General features: G+C 37.9%; 1 protein-coding gene across 6 annotated transcripts in view; it reads left to right on the top strand.

The window, feature by feature from the left end:
- The window catches only part of scaper (S-phase cyclin A-associated protein in the ER), a 316829-nt gene that overhangs the window by 95013 nt on the left and 195806 nt on the right, over positions 1 to 26010 (top strand). For all 6 annotated transcript variants that reach the window (XM_087982090.1, XM_087982091.1, XM_087982088.1 and 3 more), the window contains 10 exons: positions 746 to 919; positions 2754 to 2844; positions 3928 to 4045; positions 4234 to 4345; positions 6040 to 6180; positions 7309 to 7464; positions 9670 to 9812; positions 10270 to 10351; positions 12690 to 12842; positions 13433 to 13540. In XM_087982090.1, coding sequence (XP_087838216.1) covers positions 746 to 919; positions 2754 to 2844; positions 3928 to 4045; positions 4234 to 4345; positions 6040 to 6180; positions 7309 to 7464; positions 9670 to 9812; positions 10270 to 10351; positions 12690 to 12842; positions 13433 to 13540 — 1278 coding nt within the window. The remainder of the gene's footprint in view (positions 1 to 745; positions 920 to 2753; positions 2845 to 3927; positions 4046 to 4233; positions 4346 to 6039; positions 6181 to 7308; positions 7465 to 9669; positions 9813 to 10269; positions 10352 to 12689; positions 12843 to 13432; positions 13541 to 26010) is intronic.

The raw sequence follows: 26010 nt of genomic DNA on the forward strand, positions 1-26010 counted from the left end.
GGTGAATTAAATGCTTTTCCTTGTTTTTGAGTTGAATGTTGCAATTTGTCATGATAAGTTGCCAAATCCTTTTGTACCACGAGGCCGGAAGATTTCATATTTGTGTCTAGTAGGAAAAAGTGGCCCCTTGGATGTAAGGAAACCACAGGAATGACATTGTTATTGATTTATTGAGACTATGAAATTACTTCATGCTCAATTATTAAACAGAGGAGGGAACAGAAATGTGATTATTCACTTGGAATGCACTCGGCAGCACTCCTTTCACTTGAAATTTGGAGTAGTCTTTGTTGATTTCAGGAACATAAGGCTATTTTTCTGGTAGTTTTGAAAATTTGTCACCCTTCTTCATAAGTTAAACACGCTCCACTTAATCCCCTCCATATTTATGTTGGAACCCATTTGTTCTTTCTACAAATATGTGCTGTATTATGCAACTCATGGACAGTTGGGCTATTTGAGTTTTAGAGGAATAAAACTCAGAATTACTTGTGCTTAGTGTGCACTATGCTTAATGTAGAATTAAATTATTGCAGTGTAACTGGCTCATTATTTATTGGATTTAATTATTGAACAGGCATTATACTTTTCATTTTTATTGTTATGCATAAATATTAACAGTAATCTACAAGTGCAAAAGAGTTGTGCTCAGAGCCAGCTTCTTCCATATATGTGTTGGTATTCTTGGATTTTTTTGTCATCATTAACAAAACCCATATACATGTTTACTTTTCTTCCCTCTCAGCAATCTATGGCAGCAGTCCTTGCCAAAGGAGAGGAACTGGCAAACCGTCTGGAAAAGGAGAATGAAGAAGCGATTGCTAATGCTATAGCTGAGGAAGAACAATTAACAAGAGAAATACAGGCTGAGGAAAACAATGACATAAACATAGAGACTGACACTGAAAGCGAGCTCACAGTGAGTATGACCTACATCTATTTACAGCTTATATCAGTTTGTTCCAATTCTTTGACATTCAATATATAAATATAATTTGTAGTTTACTTTTTCTCTTCCTTGAAGGTGTTAATGTACATTTCCACCCATCTTGGTAACTCCAATCTGAGATGTACGTTCTTATTACCTTTAGACACTGGGTTTCTATGGGTTAAATGACTATGTCAGAGCACATTCAAGATCTGGCATCTACAGTTGGCATTTTTCCTTAGGCATTGCTGAATATTGATTGTGAACAAGGAAATTATCAAAAATTAATTGTATTTTCCATTACAGCTGGACCTCTTGTTGGTACTGATTTCCTGCTTTTTAACTGTCTTTGAAAGTTCCATTGGATATAAGATATTTAAATATGAAATTGCCTTTTCTGTCTAAATTTTTGTTATTAAAAAACCTTGCATGGTGTATGTCCCATTGCATGGTCTGCCACGTCTATTTTTTTTTTGTGGAACAACATTACATAATTTTAAAAAAAATTCTTCTAATTGCCATTCCCAAGTCTACCATATATACCATATGTGTAAAACTATATTTTGGGAGATGTTGTTAACTAGCCAATTTCCATTATCCATCTTTGAGTTTCCTCTGTTCTGGCAGGAAATGGAGGTCTTAACCCAGTGTATTGAAAGGTGGTTACACTGCAGGCTTTGTTAGTTTTACCAAGGGATTATCTGCTTCATGAATGCATTAATTTTGAATTTGAGCAGTGCACAGGGCCTTGAAGTATTTGCAAGTTAGTGTAGGAGGATATCCATGGAGATAATAATATCCATGGAGAGCTTTCAAAGATTTGAAAAGTGATTTGAAAAATGGGAGAGTGGAAAAAAATGTTGCAAACTAGCTTAAAAGATATTTGTTAAGTTGAAATGGATTTAGAATTGCTTTATTGGTAAAAGATAACATAAAAATGACAAAATTAAAAGTAATAGTGATTGAAAATTAATCCACTAGCACTAAAATGTTTTTTAAATAGTTGAAGTAGAATCCAAATTAAAAACTTAAAAATTAACAGACAAAGCTTGCAAAAATCAATTGATATTTGTAGACTTGAGTGAACTGGAAGAAGCTATTTGGAGAACCACTGATTTCCAAACCCTGTTACGGCATTCAGAGAATTTCGTTTAACCTCAACGTTATTCTTCAGGTTAAATCATTAGCATAACCAATCCCATTGATAGCAGCAAGTCCAAATTCAGCACTTTTAATATCATTATAATTATAATTATTTATCTTAGATTTTTCCCACCTGTCATAGGTAATTTTGAACTGCAGTAATGTGTTTTCTGTTGAGGTTGCAGCTCTAATACGAATAGCCTTAGTCTCTGCAATGGAAACTTTGATGTTTTAAAGGGAAAAAAAAACAAGTCTACTTCAGAAATTCTGAGCAGAGTTGACAATATCAATATCGTAATGAGTTTTATTTTCACAAATCAAACAGCCACACAACATAAAAAGATGTAACTGCTTTCCATTTACTTTTGGTCAAAGAAGTTAAGTTTCAAAAAGCCTTGCTATCACTGATAGTGACTGAATAGGGAATTATTATAAAATATGTGGTCCACATGAAGCTTAAAAAGATTTGAAACAAATTTTCTGAAGAACAACCTGCTGTAGCTCAGAATCTTTATTGTGATAGAACAGCTCGATCCTTCTCAACTGATCATTATTCTTAAGGTGGAAGATATTTTCTAGGTGTAAACTCTACCTGTTTTTGCAGATTGATGCTAATTTTGTCTTTTATCACCACATAACTGTTGAATTCGGTGTATCAAAGTGATGTTCTTTCTTTGTATAGGCCAGCATGAACAGCGGCAGCTTGTCTCTCTATAGTGTTTCCTCACAGTCTCAAAATCTGGACTGGAATGATGTCCTTGCAGAATATGAAGGTATGTGCACTGTAGCTAATGTGTATTCCATTGGCATTTCAGTAAAAATGTTTTTTTTTTGCAAAATGGATCTTTTCCCATGCAAGATGGCCATAAATGAATGCCACGCGAGTGACTGTTAACTTTTATCTCTAACCTAACTTTAGTATAGAAAGGGCTTTAATTTCAGCCTTGATCATCAATGCTTCATCTTTCTTCTTTAATTTGTTGATTTGCATTGATTTGTGTGATGGATGATGTTTTCACAATCTACTTTTTTAATCTATTTACTAAAGACCTGCCTGAAAAATGCTCACCAAGCCAATCCTATGTGAAAGTGAGCAGATTGTACCAGTTGAGGATGTTTTGATATGCTTTGCACATTTCTGCTGAAACCTGGCTTTTAAGAGTAAATGAGCAAAAAAAAGTTAGCGTTATTATGGCATTCATTTTATTTAAACTGTTTTTTTCCCCCGGGGTATAACTGGAGTTGAATACTGAATGCCAGATACAAGCTTGGTGTAATTATACAAGTTATTTTTGAGAATTATACTTTTGGACTGACTGGATTTGGTTTGTGTCCAACAAGGTAGGAATCCTTAGTTTGCGACACCTGATTAATGCAAGGTTTGTGGCTCAGGTTGAGGTTTTGGGTGTAGGATTGCTCGCTGAGCTGTGTTTGATATCCAGACGTTTCATTACCTGGCTAGGTAACATCATCAGTGGCGATCTCCAAATGAAGCGAAGCTGTTGTCTCCTGCTTTCTATTTATATGTTTGTCCTGGATGGGGTTCCTGGGGTTTGTCGTGATGTCATTTCCTGTTCGTTTTCTGAGGGGTTGATAGATGGTATCTAGATCTATGTGTTTGTTTATGGCGTTTTGGTTGGAGTGCCAGGCCTCTAGGAATTCTCTGGCATGTCTTTGCTTAGCCTGTCCCAGGATTAAAAAAAAACACCATTTTGACTGGGACAACACATGGTCAGCATGTAGAAGGAAAGAGAAGTGGCAACCTTCATCAGAAGTTCTTCAAAGGTAATATCTGTGTGTTAATTGTCCACATTGGCATTTAATTTCTTCTTATTTTTCTATTTTATTCTTTATAGCACGTGAACCTTGGCGTCAGAGTACTTCATGGGGGGATATTGTGGAGGAGGAGCCAGCACGACCACCTGGACATGCCATCCAGATGCACGAAAAGCTTTCCTCACCATCGAGGAAAATGTGATTAAGATTATTATTTCAGTCTTTCGTTTTTTAAAATTTTTTAGTGCAGCATGTGATTCATGATCAGCTAACATTTTATATTACATGTTGCAATCTGCAGAGTACACTAATGTGCTGGATTTTATTTGTAAAAGCATTTGATCTCTCTGGTAATGGAATCTCTCTTTCAAATTTCCTGTTAACAGGACAATTGCAGAATCAAAAAAGAGACATGAGGAAAAGCAGCTGAAAGCCCAACAACTTCGTGAAAAACTACGAGAGGAACAGACGCTGAAATTGCAGAAGTTGTTGGAGCGAGTAAGACAGACAAAATCTGTTTATAATAGTGAGAGTTAAAAATATAGAAGCAGAGGAATTAGATGGCATAGTGAATTACGCACCAATCTGTTGCCTGCATTGAATACAGGCCAGAACGTTTGTCTGTTTCCTGTTTCTGCTGGTAGTAAGGCATTTAAATAATGTATTTGTCAACTTTGAAGGAAGTTCTCAGATGGTTGTAAAGTATGAAACAAAACTGCTGTTAATGAGCTTTGATTTGGTAGTTCCAACCAGAAAGGTCATATAAAAAGCCAAAATGACAAAGTGTCGTATTGGTGTGGTGTGGCAGTGACATTCTTGGATTGAGGCTGAGACGTACTGTTTGGGTGCAGTGAAAAGAACTTTCTGCAGACTCTAGCACAAATGCTTGACCTAGACAATGCATAATGCTGGCAATAGGTGACATTTGGTTAGTGTTTACTAAGAGCACAATTGACTGATGTTCTAAAAACACTTTTTTGTTAGTGACATGTTTCCAGCAGGTTATATGTCACAGCAAGATGTCTTTTAATTTGCCAGTTAGTATAAGAAATAAAATTTCCTAACTGAAAATGTAAATTCATTCTAGAAGAAGTACTCTCCTTCATTGTTGTTGTTGGAACTCATATTCTATAGCCAATCCACAGATACTGTATGTTGACATTATTTGCATTGTAATTATGGTAGTGTAGTAAAGTTGAATTATACAGTATAGAAGATGCCCTTCGAGTCTGGGTCACTTATTTACATTAGTCCCACTTTCCAGGACTTGTCCTATAGCCTTGAATGTTATGAAATTTCAAGTACTTATCCAAGTACTTTTTAAGTACCGTCCCAAACAGCGCATTCCAGATTCCCACCACCTTCTGGGTGAGAATAATTTTTCCACAAATCCTCTCTAAATCTCCTGCCTTTCATCTTCAAATTATGCCCTGTTGTTGTTACCTTATCAATGAAGGGGAACAGCTGCTTTCCACCCTGTCCATGCCCCTCATAATCTGACACACCTCAGTCAGGTCTCCTTAGTTTTCCTTGCTCTGAAGAAAATAACCTGACTTTTTCCAGCCTCTCATCCGAGATAAAATGCTCCATCTCAGGCAACATCCTGGTGAATTTCATCTGTACTCTCTCTGGTGCAATTCTTCCTGTAGAGCACTGACCAGAACTGCATACAGTTCCTTAGCTGTTGCTGAACCATAGCTCCAACATAGCCTGTCTTATAGTCTATGCCAGAGCTGATAAAGTCGTGTCCTGCATGCCTTTTTAACTATTCTATTAATCTGTTCTGCTGCCTTCAAGGATCTATCAACAAACACTCCAAGGACCCTTTGTTCCTCTGAGTTTCCTAGAGTCATGCCATTTGTTGAATGCTCCTTTGTTTTCTTACTTCTTCCAAAGAACATCACCTCACACAGTAATTTTGTTTGTTACCAATGCTGAAGATGCAGCAAAAATAATGATTTGCCTTTCTCCAGTGCCTTTCACAGCCATTGAACTTCTCAAAGCATAATTCAACCAATGAAATACTTTATGTAGTCATTGACGTAACATTGAAGACGTGTAGACTGAGAATTGGGGCATTGAATTTTCTGAGCTCAACAGGGAGTGCCTGTAGTTTATATGTTGCTCACTATTTAAGTGAGGAAAGTGCTGAAGTTGTAAAACTGTTCAACTTTTATGCTGAATATCCTTAGGAGAAGGAAGTACGGAAGTGGAAGGAGGAGCTGCTGGAGCAGAGGAGGAAGATGATGGAGGAGAAGCTGCTTCATGCTGAGCTGAAACGGGAGCTTCAGCTGCAAGCAATAGTGAAGAAGGCACAAGAGGAAGAGGCTAAGGTCTGGAACCATTCTCAAGATACGAGCTGGATCATCTAGAGTGCCTGAACACTGATCATGTACCAAGTTGAGGGAAAAATGCTGAAGTTAAAGCTGTGACTGAGACACAATTTCAGAATATTAATGGTCTTTCTTCTGTCATTGAACCTGATTATCATGGTGAAATACCCACTGGGAACCATGAACAGTTGTGCAAAAAAAACGTTGATTTTCCTGAGTTATTGACCATATACCTGTAGAGAATGGGTTATTGGATTGGACTGCTGATTTTTCTTTTTACTCCATTGCATATGAAACCAAAGTCAGTTGAAACATAAATGTCGGTTTTGCTTTGATTTTTTTTAAAGCTTGCTAGCAATGATAAAGGTAGGAGGAATAATAAGAACACACATTTGTACAATACCTTTCAACTTAATAACTCATTCTAAGGTTCTTCTAAATTCTGCATGGACTGAGAGATCATAGATTTGCCAAAGTTAACTGACTGGGCAATTAAATTTCAAGCAAGGGAGTTGGAAGATAGCACTTCAAGCTTATTTATATTTTGGATAGTTTGGAGCCTAGAGTAGATAAGATGTGAGTTTGAGGTTTGTTAGATATTGATATAACTTGAGAGGAAAAGGAAAGATTATAACATTTTGAAATGTAATGCTACATATGAGCTGATCTTCTAAATATTTCCTGTTTTCTTCCCTCTTCTGAATGATCTAGTTATTTTTGGCATCTCGTTTGATAGACATTAACAGCCTTCTCCTACCTCATGAAACTAGGCCTTCTTAATGTATAACCCTGATGACTATCTCAAGTTGAGCCCAATCATGCCCTCAACTCATGTCTCATGTACAGATTATCACTGGTCAGTGATGAAACCTGGGAGCATTCAGTTTTTTTTTCTCTCTTTGGCTTAAGGGTATCTGAGACACCGTCTCCAGATTTCTGTCCAGCTGAGGTCAGCTAGCAACACAAGGAAGTGACCCTGGGGTACATTGCTATATACAAGTTTCATTTGTCCGGGACTTTTTGGAAACTAAATATATCAGCTGTATTTGAAGAATAAATTATGTAGATTTTAAATACAATCACATTCTAATGGATGTGGAAACCTGTCTATCTTTTCTGTCCTTTCAGGTTAATGAAATTGCTTTCATCAACACATTGGAAGCTCAAAACAAGCGTCATGATGTTCTTGCAAAGCTGAAAGAGTACGAGCAGCGGCTGAATGAATTACAGGAAGAACGACATCGTCGGCAAGAGGAGAAGCAAGCACGCGATGAGGCTGTACAGGTTAGAAACAAACAGAGAAAGAAAACTTGTATTGAGTCTGCCGAAGAACAGTGCTGCATTTTAAAATCAAGACGATCCTTTGCCTTAGTGAAAAGAGTTATTCTTCTAGGAGTGGGTATATTCTGGAGATGAGCACCCTGTCCAGTGCCTTGCTAATGGATCCCAATGCCTACTCTAAGTATAAATTGAAATAAGCATTGTTTACTCTACAAATGTAATGCCTGTGAATTGCTTTTCCTTTGCACTTATTCCAGAAAGACTCTTGCTCCAATTTGCTCTGGAATCTGGTCAGTTGCAGATTTCTGCCTTATTTAAATGCTAGCATTAAACAAAACCACCGAGTATGTTCCATAATTGCTTTGTAAATGTGGCCTGAGCAACTTAATTTTAAAAAGAAGAGTTGGATCTGCCATGGATTTAGGAAATTTATCAGGGTCCCCAGCCTAAGGTTCCAGAAAGCATGCTACCATCTTACTGCATTGGTGCAAAGCATTGGCTCGGACCACATTAATATGGCTTTGTATTCAGCATTAATAACTGAGTTCTGTCTCCGGTACATTTGCTGTGGTTTGCTAGCTGAGAGAATGTTTTATATGCACTTTATATAATGTGGACAAAAGGGAAACAGCTGTTGAAATTTGGAAAATAACAATCCAAAATAATTCTGTTTTGCAAAATGTTTATGTTGGATGTTATCTCAAAACTTCATAGAACAATTGATGATGTAAATTTATGAATTACCTTTTGATCTAATAAAATTAAGTCACTTCTTTTACTGGGTAGAATAATTCTAGTAGTGCCCTTCTTCAGTTAAGATTGAAGAATTCCTTTGTTTGAGATGCTGACTACTGAATGAGAACTTAAAGCATCCCTGCTTTACTGATATTTCAGTTTTATAAATGGGCAGGAGTGTTTGACAAATTTATTCAAGTTTTTTGAGGATATATTTAGTAGGATAGCTAAAGAGAGCCAGTAGATGTAATATGGATTTCAAAAAGGAATTCATTGAAGTGCCATATAAAAGTTTAATAGACAAGTTAGAGTTCATGCAAATGGGGTTAAGATTTTAGCTTCAATGGGACATTCTCATGTTAGCAGGCTATAACTAGCGGAGTACGGCATGGATCAGTGCTGGGAACTCAGCTATTATTAAAAAATAATGTATCTAATTTTGCTCGTGGTACAAAACTAGGTGAAAATATAAGTTGCGAGAAGGACACGGGTTGCAAAAAGATACAGAAGGGTTCTGAGACAGCAGCATGGAGATTAAGTATAATAAGAACATAAGAACCAGGAGTAGGCAATTCACCCACCTTGAACATGCATTGCTATTTAATACAATCATTGGCTGATCTAATTTCAGTCTCAACTCCACCTTCCTTCCCACTTTTCAGAACGCTTCAAACCAATACTAAATAAAAATCTGTCCATATCCTCCTCAGTCCATCAAACGTGCAAAGATAATTGTGTTTCAGCAGTTGTTTAACAGAAGTAAATAATTTTCATTTGCAACAAGTGAATCACATTTAAATTCTTCCTCAAGGATGTGTCAAGGCATTATGCAAGTGTAAGTGGTCCTTACTTTTCAATCTCACCAGGTTAGCATCAGCTATCATGTACGATAGATCTCTGTATATTTTCAATTCACTAAGCAGAAATCTTGTTCTGTATGTGAAGTTGTAAAACTGTTTACGATGTATTGTACTAGAAACTGGAAAAGATGCAACACTTGAAGTAATTCTGAACAAAACATTTAAATTGAAACATCAGAGTGAGATTATACCTCCTATAGATCTCCTTTTGATAGTTCAATTAGTTTATTCTATGAATTACTGAGCCAAGGGTCAAATGTAATGTCTGCTCCATGTTGAGTTGGCAGGTGGAACAGTGCTGAAGTTAATAACGTACTGGGTTACAGAACGCAAAATTAGCCACAGGTGCTGTTTCTGCTCTTTATTAAATTACCATCTGGAAAAGCTCGAGTATGCACAGGGCTGAGCGTGACTGTGGTTGAATGGATGGTCTCTTGGGTCATATACAAATTATATATATTTTATTCTCTTTACCAGAGGGTAGCTGACATTGTGTACCTCAGTTAGAAGTCTATGAAAAAACAATGGAAATTTAGAGAAGTGTTGGATTATTTTTTATCATTCTTGAACTATAGCAAAATCTCTTGTTTTAAAATGACTTGATTGAATGCAGGAACGCAAGAGAGCACTGGAGGCAGAGCGTCAGGCCCGTGTGGAAGAACTAATGTTGAAGAGGAGAGAACAGGAGGCACGGATTGAGCAACAGCGACAAGAAAAAGAGAAAGCAAGGGAAGATGCAGCACGTGAAAGAGCCAGGTTTGTGGCCTTTGTTAAACAATTTTCTGTGCACCCCTCAAGAGCCAATTGTTGTAATATCAAGATGTATTGACCACAAAGCTGCAGCTTAATTGATCTCATCATAGCTCATTTGTTCTGCCAGAACATTACTGTAAACCTTGACCAGAGGGAGAAAACGTTGCTTATGTTTCCTGGTTTTGATTACTATTCAGTATAACTTTTGAATTGTAGGGAAGGTTGGGGTTAGGTATGATGCTATCTTAGAAGTATCCAAAACTTATTTGTGATATGTCAAATCCTGCATGTGGAATCCTGATTATGTTAAAAGGACACAAATATATTTCAGGACGTATACCTTCTCACCCTTGTTAAATTACTTATTTTCCTGGCTCCTTCCATGGTAGGAATCGGAAAATATCAAGAATCACTGCAGATCGTCAGTCTGTCACTACTTTTTTTTGTGTGCCTTTGGCAGGGAACGAGAGGAGAGGCTGGCTGCGCTGTGTGCAGCTCAACAAGAAGCTATGGAAGAACTACAAAAGAAAATACAACTGAAGGTATTATATAATATTGTGATTTTTGCTGATCCTCTCAAATACACGTTGAAACGTTTGTATGTGTTGCAGTTCTTAAGATTAGTCTGCAAAGGCCAACAGTTATAAAGGACTCTGCTAGGTTAAGAGCCTTTCAGTGTCAATTCTGAAATTAAGTCCAACTGAATATGTGTTACTTGGCATTGTGGTTCCACCTGATACAGAACCTATCTTTTTAATATTTCAGTAAGAAGTATGTAATTTGGCACCTTTCCAAGATGCACTGGAGAGGACACTGATTTACTCTTCACTGAGGTTTACATGTCTGTAAGAGTATTGTTGGGGTAAAAAGGATGAACCTTTCTTTCTGGGGAATGTAATAAGATTGTTCCTGTAATGTGTTTTTCTTTGCTGTAATAAAGTTTTATGTTCTTTGTCAAAGAACTTGGCAGACTTTGGAGAATATAATCAGTGACTGACTTGCACTATAAACAAAAAGAAATGTAAACCTTATGATCCATCAAGCCAGGTTTAACTTTTGTATCTGTTTTGTCCAGAATTATTTTCAGATGGGAACATTGGAATTATTGAACTGAATGTGTTGTTGTCCAATAGAGCAAGGATGCAGAGTAGTTGTATGGAAAAGTAAAATCTTGATTGATCTAGTGTTATATTTTCTGTTAATTAAGAAAGCAAGTAAAAGCTACAATCTTTAGTGCAGTACATGAGCAACATTATTTTAAAAGCAGAAGATTAAGGAAAAGTTATTCAATGTTCAGGGAGATATTGAATGTATTGCTGCAATGTTTTCACAGGCAAGTTGGGGCAAGGTTGTGTAGAAATCAGGATAACTGGGCAGTGAGATAGTATAGCACCAGTCCTGCAATTGAGATTTATAGGGGAGAGTAAAACTGATGCCACACTTAAATGAGGAGCATAGCAATGATAGCGGCACACTGGTAGCATGGGGAAGAATTGTTTAAGGGAGTATGGGCATTATGTCAGTTTGAGAACAGAGACAACCACTGCTCAAGTCTGCTTCACCATTTCATAAACTAGCTGATCTTCAGCTTCAACTTCAACTTCACTCTCTTACCCTGTTACCCATGTGCCTTTATTCCCTTGGTGTCTATCAGTTTCAACCTTGAATGTACCAATGACTGTGTGCACCTGTAGCCTTCTGGCTAGAAAATTTCAAGTATTCATGATTGAGTGAAATGTCTTCTTAAGTTAGACATAAGTGGCTGACCTTTTATCCTAACAGTGAACCTCATAGTTTTACATTCACAATCTGGGGAAACAGCCTTTTAACTTATAACTTAATGAACCTTCTTTGAATTTTTTACATTTCAGCATGATTGCTATGTGTTCTTCTAAATTCCAGAGAATTTAATTCCTGCTATTCTACTCGCTCTTTCCGCATAGCACAATCCTTACATTCCAACAATCACAGTAGTGAATCTTTGTTGCATCCCTGCTGTGACGTGTAAACCCTTCCTTGTTTTATGAGACCAAAGCTGGTCACAGTATTTCGGATATCTGCCTGGACAGTGGGAGCAGACCCTCATGAGTTTGGTAATGCAGAGGCAGAAAGTGGAGAGAAAGGTAATAATAAAGAAATTACAGAGGGGCAATAAGTTCTAGCCACAGAATGAGATCATTTGATCTATAGGATCTGCTGTGCCATTCAATGAGATCATGGCTGATTTCATAATCTTCAGCTCCACTTTACTGCCTTTTCTCTATAGCTCTTGATTCCCTCACTGGTTGAAAATCTGTCTGTCTCAGCCTTGAATATATTTAATAACCCCAGATTTGACATATTTCTGTGTTAAAGTATCCCGCAGCTTCATTATCCTCTGGAGAAAGTTTTCCTCCTCATCTCAGTCTTAAATGGACAACCCCTTACTCTAAGCTTATGCCCTCTAGTCCTGTACTACTACAACACTCGGCTGGTATCCTATTACATATCCTTGTGTGTGATACCTTATCAAATACCTTTTGGAAATCCAAATATATTACAGCTACTTTCCCTTTTACCTATCCTGCTTGGTTCCTCCTCAAGAAATTCTCACGGATTTGTCAAACATAATGTTCCCTTCTTGAAGCCTTGTTGACTCTGTTTGATTATATTATACATTTCTAAATGCTCTGCTATTGCATCCTTTACAGTGGATTCTAATATTTTCTCAATGATAGCTGTGATAGGCTAGCTGAATTGTAATTACTTGTTTTATTATTTTCAGCCCTTTTGAATGATGACAAAGTGCACAGGTTGTTATTTCATTTTCCACTGGAGATTTAACCAGCAGAAGAGCATTAGTTGCTACAATTGTTCTGCATTTGTTTTGCTTTCATGCAGCATGATGAGAGCAGTCGGAGGCATATGGAGCAGATCGAACAACGAAAAGAAAAAGCAGCTGAGCTTAGCAGTGGGAGACATGCTAACACTGACTACGCACCCAAACTTACTCCATATGAACGAAAAAAACATTGCTCCTTGTGCAACGTGTTGGTAGGTTCTGCTGTTTGTGCTTCTATTTTCAAAGATCTGGCTGAGAACAAGTGTAAATATTATATTGCTTGACCAGAAGGCACAAGTTGAAGAAATTGATCCTATAGAAAACAAGGAACATTTTTAAGAGATTTGGCAAAGTTGATCCAAAGAAAAATGGCACAAATTATAAAGTTATCAAAGAGAAGGGAAAAGTTGGGTGGAATTATAAGGGAAAAATATTTTGGAATTATGTACCTAGAGAGTATTTTGAAAAGAACAATATTAATATGCCCGAGTGTCTCTGGCAGGAGAGGATTGGGATGGAGTGTGAATGCAGATGGCTTGTAGATTGATCAGTAACAAAAGTAACAAGGTTGTTGGATCAAAGGATTTAGTTTGGCTTCTAGGATTTCCAATAAGTTTCTTTACGCTATGCACAATAAGAGTATTTTACCTTAATTGTTGTAAAAATATAATATTGTAAAATATAATTGGTTAGTGTGCAGTTCTATGCTGATTGTCCTTGTGCAGATCCTACCAATATTAACTAATATTGGAAGCTTAGAGAATTCACTGAGCTTGAAACGTTGTCACTTTCTGTTCCAAAGATCACCTCTGAGGTCTATCTCTTCAGCCACATAAAAGGGAGAAAACATCAGCAAGCTGTGCGGGAGAATAGCAGCATTCAAGGACGGGAACTGTCAGATGAAGAAGTGGTAAGTTTCACGAAAATGTAATTTGATAAAATAGGTGTTACTTCTAAAAATGGTGGTTACTTCATTTCTAAGCTACAGAACCTTCTAACTTGACTTCTGCCGAATGTACCCTTTTTAATGTCTTGTACTCTGAGATTTGGCGCACAGACCACTTAAACTTGTCAATTAAAATTTAAAATAATTTTTCAGTATTTATTGTAGTCAATTATGAGAATGTTTCTGATTAGGATTGTTGTCTATTTTTTATTATTCTGTCATTTCTTTGTTATGAATCCCCAGAATAATGAACCATTCGTGCTGAGTGCATGATTGTGATTTGCTACCAGTTTCTATTACTATCACCCAGCGGGAAGCAGATGACAGTTTCTCCAAGGGTGACTTTGCTCCCACTCCTACCTCAGCTATATTTCCTGACACCCTGCTTCTTGTAAGGGCTCCATTCCATTTTCCCAGTTTGTCCATTGCATTTGTTATGTTGATGCTAACTTCTCAGTGGCTGTTCAGGTACATCTTCTTTCCTTGATCAAGACTCAAACTACTTTCAATCTAGTCTACTATATTCACTGCTCACAGTGCTCTGAATTGGGAAATGCATTTGCAGGCTGCCTGCTTTGTACAAGATCGCCCCTCAATTTGTAAGCATGACTCCAAATTGATAGTTATTTTTCCATTTTGTCATGGCTCAAAATGATATCTGGTTCTCTGGTTTGTTACCCATGCCACGTGATAGAGATTCGAGGAATAGGGAGAGAGAACAATTAAATGCGTGGCTTCAGGGATGGTGCAGGAGGGAGGGGTTCCAGTTTTTGGATAACTGGGGTTCTTTCTGGGGACGGTGGGACCTCTATAAACAGGATGGTCTACACCTGAACCTGAGGGGAACCAGTATCCTTGGGGGGAGGTTTGCTAGTGCTCTTGGGGGGGGTTTAAACTAACTCGGCAGGGGCATGGGAACCCAGATTGTAGCTTCAGGGTGCAGGGCCTGGAGTGTAGGGAGGTGAGGAACATGGCATCAATTTCCAAGGAGGGTGCCTGTAAACAGGGAAGTGGCTTGAAGTGTGTATACTTCAATGCAAGAAGTATACGAAATAAGGTAGGTGAACTTGCAGCGTTGGTTGGTACCTGGGACTTCGATGTTGTGGCTATTACGGAGACATGGCTAGAACAGGGACAGGATTGGCTGTTGCAGGTTCCGGGATTTAAATGTTTTAGTAGGGTCAGAGGTGGGGGTAAAAGAGGGGGAGGTGTGGCATTGCTTGTCAAAGATAGTATTACAGCGGTGGAAAGGACGATGGATGAGGACTTGCCATCTGAGGTAGTTTGGGCTGAGGTTAGGAATAGGAAAGGTGAGGTCACCCTGTTAGGAGTCTTTTACAGGCCTCCTAATAGTCCTAGAATCATTGAAGAAAGGATTGGGAAGGTGATTCAGGAGATGAGTGACAGTAATAGGGTGGTTGTTATGGGGGACTTTAACTTTCCTGATATTGATTGGGAAAGCTATAGCTCAAGTTCGTTAGATGGGTCAGTGTTTGTTCAATGTGTGCAGGAGAGTTTCCTGACACAATATGTAGACAGGCCAACAAGAGGTGAGGCCATACTGGATTTGGTTCTGGGTAACGAACCAGGCCAGGTGTTAGAATTAGAGGTAGGTGAGCACTTTGGGGATAGTGACCATAATTCGGTGATTTTTACACTCGTGATGGAGAGGGATAAGTGTGTACTACAGGGCAAGAATTATAGCTGGGGTAAGGGAAATTATGATGCGGTGAGGCATGACTTAGGATGTGTGGCTTGGAAAAGTAGACTCCAAGGCAAGAGTGTAAATGATATGTGGAACTTGTTCAAGGGGCAACTATTGAGTGTCCTTGATAATTATGTACCTGTCAGGCAGGAAGGAAAGGGTCGTGCGAGGGAGCCGTGGTTTAATAAGGAATTGGAATCCCTTGTTAAATGGAAGAGGGCGGCCTATCTCAAGATGAGACGTGAAGGTTCAATTGGGGCGATTGAGAGTTATAGGGTAGCCAGGAAGGACCTGAAGAGAGAGCTAAAAGCAGCAAGGAGGGGACATGAAAGGTCCTTAGTCGATAGGATTAGGGAAAACCCTAAGGCTTTCTATAGGTATGTTAGGAATAAAAGAATGACTAGGGTAGGAATAGGTCCAGTCAAGGATAGTAGGGGGAAGTTGCGTGTGGAGGCGGAAGAGATTGGGGAGACACTGAATGAATACTTTTCTTCAGTATTTACTCAGGAACAGGGCATTGTTGTCGATGAGAATACTGAGTCACAAATAAGTAGAATGGATGGCTTTGAGGTATGTAGAGAAGAGGTGTTGGAAATCCTGGAAAAGGTGAAAATAGATAAGTCCCCTGGGCCTGATGGCATTTATCCTAGGATTCTCTGGGAAGCAAGGGAGGAGATTGCAGAGCCATTGGCCTTGATTTTTATGTCCTCTTTGTCTACAGGAGTAGTCCCAGAAGACTGGAGGATAGCAAATGTGGTTCCCTTGTTCAAAAAGGGGAGTAGGGATAGCCCTAGTAACTATAGGCCGGTGAGTCTCACTTCTGTTGTGGGCAAAGTCTTAGAGAGAATTGTAAGGGATAGGATTTATGCACATCTGGATAGGAATAATGTGATCAAGGATAGTCAGCATGGTTTTGTGAAGGGCAAGTCGTGCCTCACAAACCTTATTGAATTCTTTGAAAAGGTGACGAAGGAGGTTGATGAGGGGAAAGCGGTAGATGTGGTATATATGGATTTTAGTAAGGCGTTTGATAAGGTTCCCCATGGTAGGCTACTGCAGAAAATACGGAGATATGGCATTGAGGGTGAGTTGGAGGTTTGGATTAGGAATTGGCTGGATGGAAGAAGACAGAGGGTAGTAGTTGATGGCAAAGTTTCTTCATGGAGTGCCGTCACTAGCGGTGTTCCGCAAGGATCTGTTTTGGGACCATTGCTGTTTGTCATTTTTATAAATGACCTGGAAGAGGGGTTAGAAGGTTGGGTGAGCAAGTTTGCGGATGATACGAAAGTCGGAGGAGTTGTTGACAGTGAGGAAGCATGTGGCAGGTTACAGCAGGATATAGAGAAGCTGCAGAGCTGGGCAGAAAGGTGGCAGATGGAATTCAATGTAGCTAAGTGCGAGGTGATTCACTTTGGGAAGAATAACAAAAAGATGGGGTACTGGGCTAATGGTCGGATACTTGGTAGTGTGGATGAGCAGAGGGATCTTGGTGTCCATGTACACAGATCTCTGAAAGTTGCCACCCAGGTAAATAGTGCGGTGAGGAAGGCATATGGCGTACTGGCTTTTATTGGTAGAGGAATTGAGTTCCGGAGTCCTGAGGTCATGATGCAGTTGTATAAGACTCTGGTACGGCCGCATCTGGAATATTGTGTGCAGTTTTGGTCGCCATACTATAGGAAGGATGTGGAGGCATTGGAACGGGTGCAGAGGAGGTTTACCAGGATGTTGCCTGGTATGGAAGGAAAATCGTATGAGGAAAGACTGAGGCACTTGGGGCTGTTTTCACTAGAGAAAAGAAGGTTTAGGGGTGACTTGATTGAGGTGTACAAGATGATTAGGGGGTTAGATAGGGTCGACAGTATGAACCTTTTCCCGCGTATTGAGTCGGGTATTACAAGGGGGCATAGCTTTAAATTAAGGGGGGGTAGATATAGGACTGATGTTAGGGGTAGGTTCTTCACTCAGCGAGTCGTTAGTTCATGGAATGCCCTGCCAGTAACAGTGGTGGACTCTCCCTCTTTATGGGCATTTAAGAGGGCATTGGATAGGTATATGGAGGATAGTGGGTTAGTGTAGTTTAGGTGGGCTTGGATCGGCGCAACATCGAGGGCCCAAGGGCCTGTACTGCGCTGTATTCTTCTATGTTCTATGTTCTATGTTCTATATAGCGTGCTGCAGATAAAGCTCCGATTTTCCTTTATCACTAGAAAGTTAAAGGTTCTATCAAAATATACCAAATTTCCAAATTTACCTACCTCTAGCTCCCCTTTTAGATAGGCTAATACCAGGTTTCTGTACTTAACAAGAATTACTGTTTATTAAACTAACTAGTTTCAAGCTATAGATAAGCAGCTATGAACTGTCAACATAAAACTCTACTAGTTAAAACTCTATTACCCGTATAAAATTCCTCCTGCACACAGACAAAGATAAAAAGCACTGGTGTTATGAGTGGAGGGAAAAACTGGGAAGGCATTTCAATTGTGTTCACAACAGGGCGATGATCCTTTCTGCATACCAGGATTTGCTCAACTTCAATCTCACTTCAAGTACTTTCACTCCCTTGCAGGAGGCACAGAGCAACTGGTTTACAAATGATAAAGTCTTTGACTTATTGGTTTAAAGCAACAACTTGCAGGAATGATGATGGAAAATAAACTGGCTTTCTTCAGGCTTTGGGTAATTTTCAATGCAGAGGGAAATACCACTTTTCGGAGGTCCAAAAGCATCTAGCCATATTGTTCATACTCAAGCTATTCGGCCAACTGGAAGCCAATCATGTAGTTGTTGGTGGGCAGAAGGCTTTTGTCATCAATAACTGATCGTCACTCCACAAACCAATCAGTTACTTGTTTCTGGTCTAATTTCACTTTGTACAGACCACCTGTTGTCAGCCTATCTGCAGTAACATTCCCCCTCTTTTTGATTGAGCTGCAATATAAACAACACTTGGCTTTTCAAACAGTTGTTTTCCCAGTTCAGTCTACATCAAAAATACTGAAAATAAAATGTTTTAGTTTTTACAATTTTAGCACATCACCTTGCTTTCATACTGCAGTGGTCCAGTGAAGCACAACACATGCTGGTGGAACGTAGACACTCTATAGCCTCTGGTCCCAACATTGAGTTCAACAGCTTCACACATGAATTCTGTACCCATTTAGTGAATTTTGGATGTAGGTTTACTTGCTGAGCTAGAATGACATCATCAACCCAAGGAAACCTAAACACATAAATAGACAGTGGGCCATACCACCAGTTTTTCATCTGGAGGCTCACTGATAATGTTACCTCGTATGGTGACCAAACATCTGAAAATGTATCTTCCAGCTCAGCAAGCAAACCTACATCCTGAGCTACAAATCTTCTCAAAATTCACTAATAAGCAATTATACTTAGAGTGTATTTTATTGTCTGTGAGTAAGTCAATTGTAAACAATTAAAAATGACTTCTTTTAAAAAAAACCTTGGAGCTATTTGTTATTATATTGAGGCACAATGGTCAGCTTCTTAACCATTTCTTTAAAAATTCAAAAGCTTGTAAAATGTAGTTATTAGTGTCTTTGCTCCAACAAGAGGTTCTTTAATTTTAAGAGCCTCATCAAAGACCATTAAAGTGGGGGAAAATAGCTGAAACTTGAATCATAAATAATTTGATTCGGAGCGTGCTTTTTTGGGTTGTACCAACTTAGAATGAATCGAAAAATGTGGCGCTTGAAAAGCGTAGCATAACGTAGAACGATAATGTTGAACTATTCCAAAACTTTGTGGAATCTTGAAATGCGCGGGATATCATTTATACTTCAATTTTACAGTACTTTTTACTGATTTGACTGATTTTAAGTGCATTGTGCTGAAAAAAGCAATACATTCAATCAGAGATCCCTCCTTTAAAGGCACACTTATTTATTATACATCAGTGTGGTACAATACCTCAGCACCAGGTTAAACTCGTTTTAATTATTTCTGTTCACACTCTGTGGCATTTATGATTATAAGTTTGTGCAGTGACCTTCAATAAACATATTAAACCTAAACTTAAACTTAAGTTGTCATATTGTGAAACAGCCCTAGGCTGCGTAAGCTGATAATAGTCAAAATAATTGCGCAAATGTATTCAAAGTTCAACCCTTCAAAGTATTTTCAGGATGCTTTATACAGTGCTACAAAAAAGAATAATTGACTTTGTGTGGATTCTCTCACACCACTTAAATATCTTATGATTGCATTTCAGAAAATGTAGCACGGCATCAGTATTAATGTAACACCTTAGAGGGTGATGCAAGCTATTTAAGAAAATACCTACTTCAAACTGGTAAAATGTTTTCCATTTAGTATGAAATTTGTTACAAATAGCTAATTTTTCCTCCATTTGACTGTAACAGACTAAAATATGATTGTGTTTTTACATTCACCTATTTTCAGTGTTCCAAGTTATGTGTCACGAACAAAAGGAAGTGGTATATTGAATAATTTTTACTGTCTCTTCTCCTACCTGACCCCCCCGCCCCATCTAAAGCACGAGTTGTTGAGTTTAATGTTTTTTCATTTTTTTTTAAAAAGTTGGATGGCAATGTGTTTCCCTACATCTTGTTTGGGAAGTCCAATTAAAAATGACCCACAGCAAATCTTTTAGGGTTAAAACAAAGTAGGGTTTAATAAAGCTTTCAAAGCTTCAGGAGAATGGTCTGCGATGCACATTTACCCGCAAATGCATTTAAGAAAGAAAGAAAGAATGAAATGGGGAAGGAAAGGAGAGAAATTATTATTTATTTTAAAATAAAAATATCAGAATTAGTTGATTGAGTTTGCAAATCTGTAATGTCGTTGTCCAGTTGAGGTTCTTGCAGTTCACTGTGTACGACAACCTCTTTCAGAGGAACCTGGGACATTGTCGAATTGCTGATGAAGATGCTATGATTGTAACCTTAGAGGTTGGCGCATTTTGCAATCAAAACAGTAGTTAAATTTCAGAGACCAGATGTCTACCATAAAAGAGAAATCAAAAGATATGTGTTTAGCTGAGTCTGGAGCTACTTACCCTTTTAGTATTACAAGCAGACCAATGAATGTGTCAAAACTGTATAGTTGAATGTGATTCAAACAATCCAGTAGTTGATTGACAAGGGTTTCCAGGTGGGGAGATAACGTCTGTGAGGTGGTTTTGATGTTCCTTTATCAGAAACAATTGTATTTTGTGGAGATAACTGTGGAATAATTTGCATTAGGTCAATTCATAAGGGATTCAGTGGTGTCCTTAGTTCAAAACTGGCTGTGGTAGACATCTGGTCTGCTAGTTCTTTGAGTTAAGTTGACTGGAATATTCGTACAATACATGCAGTGCCGCATTCCAGCAAGATGGTAGAAGCATTTGTCCTCTGGTTACTTATGGAAAGTCAGAACCTGGCAGAAATTTTGGTCAACAGACATCATGTGATCAATGGCATCCATGTTGTCAGTCTAGCAAAGTGTCCATTTTTAAGAAGCGCATTTAGAGAGTGTAGTTTTAAGCAATACAAATCAGAATCGCTCTCTTCATACCCAATAGACATTACAAATATCATTAAATATGCGCCACTTTCTTCAAAGGGACTAATTCCACTCATTAGATTAGAAACTCAAATGCTTCAGTTGTTAAATGCTGAGCCCACTGTGGAACTGAATCATCCTGGCTAGGCGAATGACATTAAGTGCCCCTTGAGCCCTTTCTACCACTCAGCTGGATTATGACTGATTATACGCCTTGACCTCCATCTACCTGACTTGATTCCATTATGTGTAATACCCTTACCTTGTAAGGATAGATGGGCAATTACTTGTATAGAGCCGAACTGACTGAAACAAAGATATGGGGCAAGCAATAAATGAATGCTAGGAGACCAAAAATATTTCACAGAGACAACTAATGAATTTAGTAGGGTGTTGGTTTGTTTATTGACATGTGCAATGTTAAATAACCTGAGTCAAGGTGACAATAGAAACATTTTAATTGTCATCAGAACTTTGAGTGAGAGGAAGAAAGATTTAGGCAGGGCTTCTGTTGTCTTGGAACCTAAGGGGAAAATGTTTGTATGCCAACATGTGTGAACTCATATGTGTGTGGATGTGTGCATTTTAGATGAGGACAGAATTTAGCTCATCTATGAAATCATCATTCTGACAAGAGCTCTGCACTGAAATTCGGGTTGATTCGGGATCTGGTCTGCTTTATTAACTGCAGAATGGCAACCAATGCTGGTGAAACCAGCCTAGCTGAAAGGTTGCTCATCTGAGGAGAGGAAAGCAGAAAAGAAATAAAACTCTGCAAGAAATTCAGACAGTGGTGAATGGAAATTGGGTGCATTTAATTATTTCTGATCTTCATTAATAAAAAGTTAACACTAACAGATAAGTCAACTTCTTAATGCACCTATATATCTATGTCTGAATTTTAAAAAACTGTCCTAATTAAATTAATGTCCATTTTTTACTTTCCTGGTTTATAACTTATAATTGATTGGACAATTTAGATTAAATAAAATGAATTATATCCAATGTTATGCTGCCCATATGTGTGTATATATAAAAGTATATATAATACCACACATGAATCATGAAAGAGATGTATATTCATTTGCCCACTTAACAGTAACTGCAAAAGTTAATCATTGCCTGAAGTGCTTTGAGATGTGTCATGATAAGGTATGATATGAATCCAAGATTTTAAAAATTTATTCATCATTACAGAATATAATTTTTAACTCCTCATAAACTAACCTGTCTATATAATTAAAATTGCTAAATAAGGAATTTTAATGGTTTTTTTAAAAATGTGAATTATTATATATTATGTAACATTGGATTGGTTATGGTAGAATCGCAGAATTTTTATGATTTAGAAAGAAGACATTTGGCCCATCGTCTCTGCACCAAGTCTTGTCTCCCACTCTTGCTTCTTTTACTAATTGCTTTAAATATTTGCTCTCATTTTCAATGCTTTCGAGAGTCGGAACAGTTTCTCCCTATCTATTCTGTCCAGACTGCTGATTGCTTTTAATACACTATCAAACTTCCCCTCAGCCTTATTTTCTCTAAGGATAACAGTCATAACTTGTCAAATCTGATCATTACTGAAGTTCCTGATCCACAGAGCCATTCTCATAAATCTTTTCTGTACTCTGTCTAATGCATCACCTCTTTACTAAATTACAATGCCCAGAGCTGGACACAGTATGTGAGCCAAGGCCAAAACATTTTATGCAAGTTCAATTTAATGTTCTTGCTGTTGTATTCTGCTCCTATTAGGGATCTGGTATGCTTTGTTAACTGCACTCTCAACATGTCCTGCTAGCTTCAATGGCTTAGGCACATACATACCTGCATCTCTGCTCTTGCATCCACTTCAGATTTGTTCACTTTATATTGTATTGCAATTCCATGTCCTTCCTTCTGAAATGAATCATTTCACTTTCTCTGCTTTGAATTGCAGCTGCCACTTGCCCAATAGCTTGTCGATGATGTTTTCAAGTTCTCCACTATTCTCCTCACAGTTAAGTTTTGCATCATTCACATTCACCATCAGCTGAAAGTAAATGATGTAGACTTGATTATTTTACTTAATTCTAGAATTTTTTTTAATTGAATGCTTTAATGGTATTGCAAAATGTAATGCAATTTCTTTAAAATTTTAAACTGTGACATACAGTTTCTTCATTTGCTTGTGGCTGATACATAAACTGTGGACCTATTTATTTGTCTTAGTTATTTATCGAGATCAAGTGGTCATATTATTACTGTTGTGGAGCAGATGTCTTGAGGGAAAACCTAATGCTGCAGACTTAAACTACTTGAGATCTTTATTGCTATTGAAATAAAAACTTTGAAGGGTGGGTGGGATTTTTATTTGAAAACATTCTATTTTGCAGTGACTTTTAACTTTGTTGTATTAACATTTGGTGCTTGACTCTTCACCCCTCTCGCAGAATTATTACTTCAGGAAATTATTCAGAATCTTTTCACTGATCTCTCAATGGCCAACAGATCCTCATTAACATGCATAACTAGTGCTTCTCAAATATGGAAATAGTCACAAATATGGCCCGAATGGAATAATAGATAATGAAATTTTGTTAATTCTTAAACCTCCAAATAAGAAATCCAGGAATCTGTCATCAGGACATTTATAGTCCAATACGGTTTCCTGAAGCATTTCTGCAAAACTACTTCTGATGGATCTGGATTATTATGGAACTGTGCTAGTTTATATTGTGGTGAATTCCACAGCAATAAAGTACCATGAAAATAAAAATGTATGGATCTCTGTACAAATGTGGTAGTTTTAAAGTTATGAATTTGTTGTTGGCCAGCATGTACCCCAAGAGCTGAGAAAGATCATATGGATCAGAATGGAGTTTTCCATTCATTGCTTGGAGGGAGGATAGATGATTTGTAAATCTACTCAACATTTCCATGTTGACAGACATGGCTGGGACGGTCAAAATTACATTGAGATGCTTGAATTAATCCTGCTGATCTGTAGGAAAGTGTGACGATGCTCTTTTTTAATAAAAATGACATCACTCATAAACTGAGGCAAAAGATTATTGATTCAAACCAGAGTTTGAGTGCATAATATGGATCGGTATTGTAGAGCAGTAATGAGGATGAAACAAAAACAAATTGCTTTGGTGCATCTGTGGAGTGAAAGCAGACACCAATTCTGAAGAAGGGTCACTGGACCCAAAATGTTAACTCTGCTTGCATTCCACAGATGCTGCCAGAATTGCTGAGTTTTGCCAGCAATTTTCATTTTCATTTCCAATTTCCAGTATCTGCAGTTCTTTGTGCTTTTTCCCAGTACTGAGAAAGTGCTCTCTTGTCAGATGTACTGTATTTTGGATGAATGGTTTTCAGATGAATGATGCATTTCTTTTTCTCTTATAAACTATCTCATTCATTGTCCCTATTAGTTTTAATTATCAAATACCTTTTTTATAATCATATTGTATAAAACATGCTGATAGAGATCATTTAGTGTCTCAAACAACAATAAATTCTAAGTTTCAAGGCGTAAAACTGACATAGTTCATCTCCTGGAAAATTAAAAAATAAAAGATGAAGATTATCACTGTTTTAAATAGACTGAATTTATGATTGCATGATCTAAAATTCAAGCAGCTAAAATAATGGTGTTTCTCTGAATAAGCCAAAGCAAGATTCCTGTCAATTCCTTAACTGTACCAGACTCCTCATCCATGAGGATTCCACCCCCCTCCACCCAATTGGTGTGTTATACATGATTATAGTTCTGTACAAGTGAAAAGATATGTTAGGGGTAGAAGTAGAAGTAGGCTACTCAGCTTTCAGGTTTGTTCCACTGTTCATGACTGGTATGCACCTAAATTTGTCCTACCTTTGCTCCATATCATTTGATATCCTTACTGAATAAAAATCTGAATAAAACTGTGGATGCTGGAAATCTAAATTAAAACAGTGCTGAGGAATCTTCATTGGACATGGGGTTTGAAGTCCTCGATGACTTCGCTTTCTGAATGTTGACTCTGTTTTTCTCTCAACAGATGCTGCCAAACCTGTTGAATTATCTCAACGCTTTCCATTTTTTATTTAAGTTTGATTTGTTTGTTTCTTGTCATTTAAAATGCACTTTAAATTGTCAAACATTAGCTGCTTTTTAACTTAGTGTTGAGCGAAGCAGTTTAATGGAGTTATTTCACATTAGCTAAAAGTCAAAGCTGCCAGTTTGAACATAATGCTGTTTAATCTGTTTTAATGTGATAATCCAGTACTTTGATCTCCACCTTTGAGATATGACACTCATGTCAGAATTGAGGTATCATTACTTCATTGTTTTCCTAATGAATTCTTAGAGTTGAATTCTGATATTTTGTCCAAGCTGCACAACCTGAAAGGTGAGAACTCTGAGAAACGCCTGGAATCATGTAGCACTGGTTTGGTGTTGCAGAAGATCTGGGCGCCAATCTGTGTTTTTCTCTCTCTCTCTCTCTCGCACACACACTCTGTCTCCCTCTCTCTCGTGCTCACTGTTTTCTCTATATCCCAGTTAACATTAGCTCTTTGCCATATCAGCTGTTGAATGACAAATGTGTATAGTTATTGGATTTCTGATAGTGCATGGGTCTTGCAATGAAGGACAGATTTTTAAATCCGAAACTGTGCATTGGAAAATGTAACCAGGCTTATGTCCTTATTCATTGCCACACCCATCCTCCTGATTTGATGGACAGCTTGTAATTGTTGTACAGTGACAGTGGAACAGCTGGCTGACTTGTCATTTTATATCCAAGCTTTCTTACTGATGGGTGTCGGTTTCAGAGACTGAGATTAGGTTTGTTTTGTTCAGTTATCACTTTAGACAGGAACATCAGTGAGTGAATAGATTATATCAGTGATAACTTCTTGAATCTGTTCCACAGCTGCAGGTGGGTAGGATGGTTGTGTTTCATCTCCCCAGCCAGATACCGTGGCAGGCACATTTAAAGTATTTGTTTCTTTTGTGGTGCTGTATTGGAATGGAACACCAGAATTGGACCATTTTTTAAACAAAAATGTTTAAATGCTTTGGGTTTAACCCAGAGAGGGAGCAATCATAAAACAAAATTACTTTTAGATCTGTGTTTAGATCTTAATTTAAATCATTAAAGTGGACTAAACCATCACAAAGCTGTATTGTGATATGTCAGATTATGGACAATGAATATATTTTATG

Source organism: Chiloscyllium plagiosum, unplaced genomic scaffold, assembly GCF_037043375.1.
Source record: "Chiloscyllium plagiosum isolate Xiang-an unplaced genomic scaffold, Cpla_swu_hap1 HiC_scaffold_42, whole genome shotgun sequence".
Lineage (NCBI taxonomy): Eukaryota > Metazoa > Chordata > Chondrichthyes > Orectolobiformes > Hemiscylliidae > Chiloscyllium > Chiloscyllium plagiosum.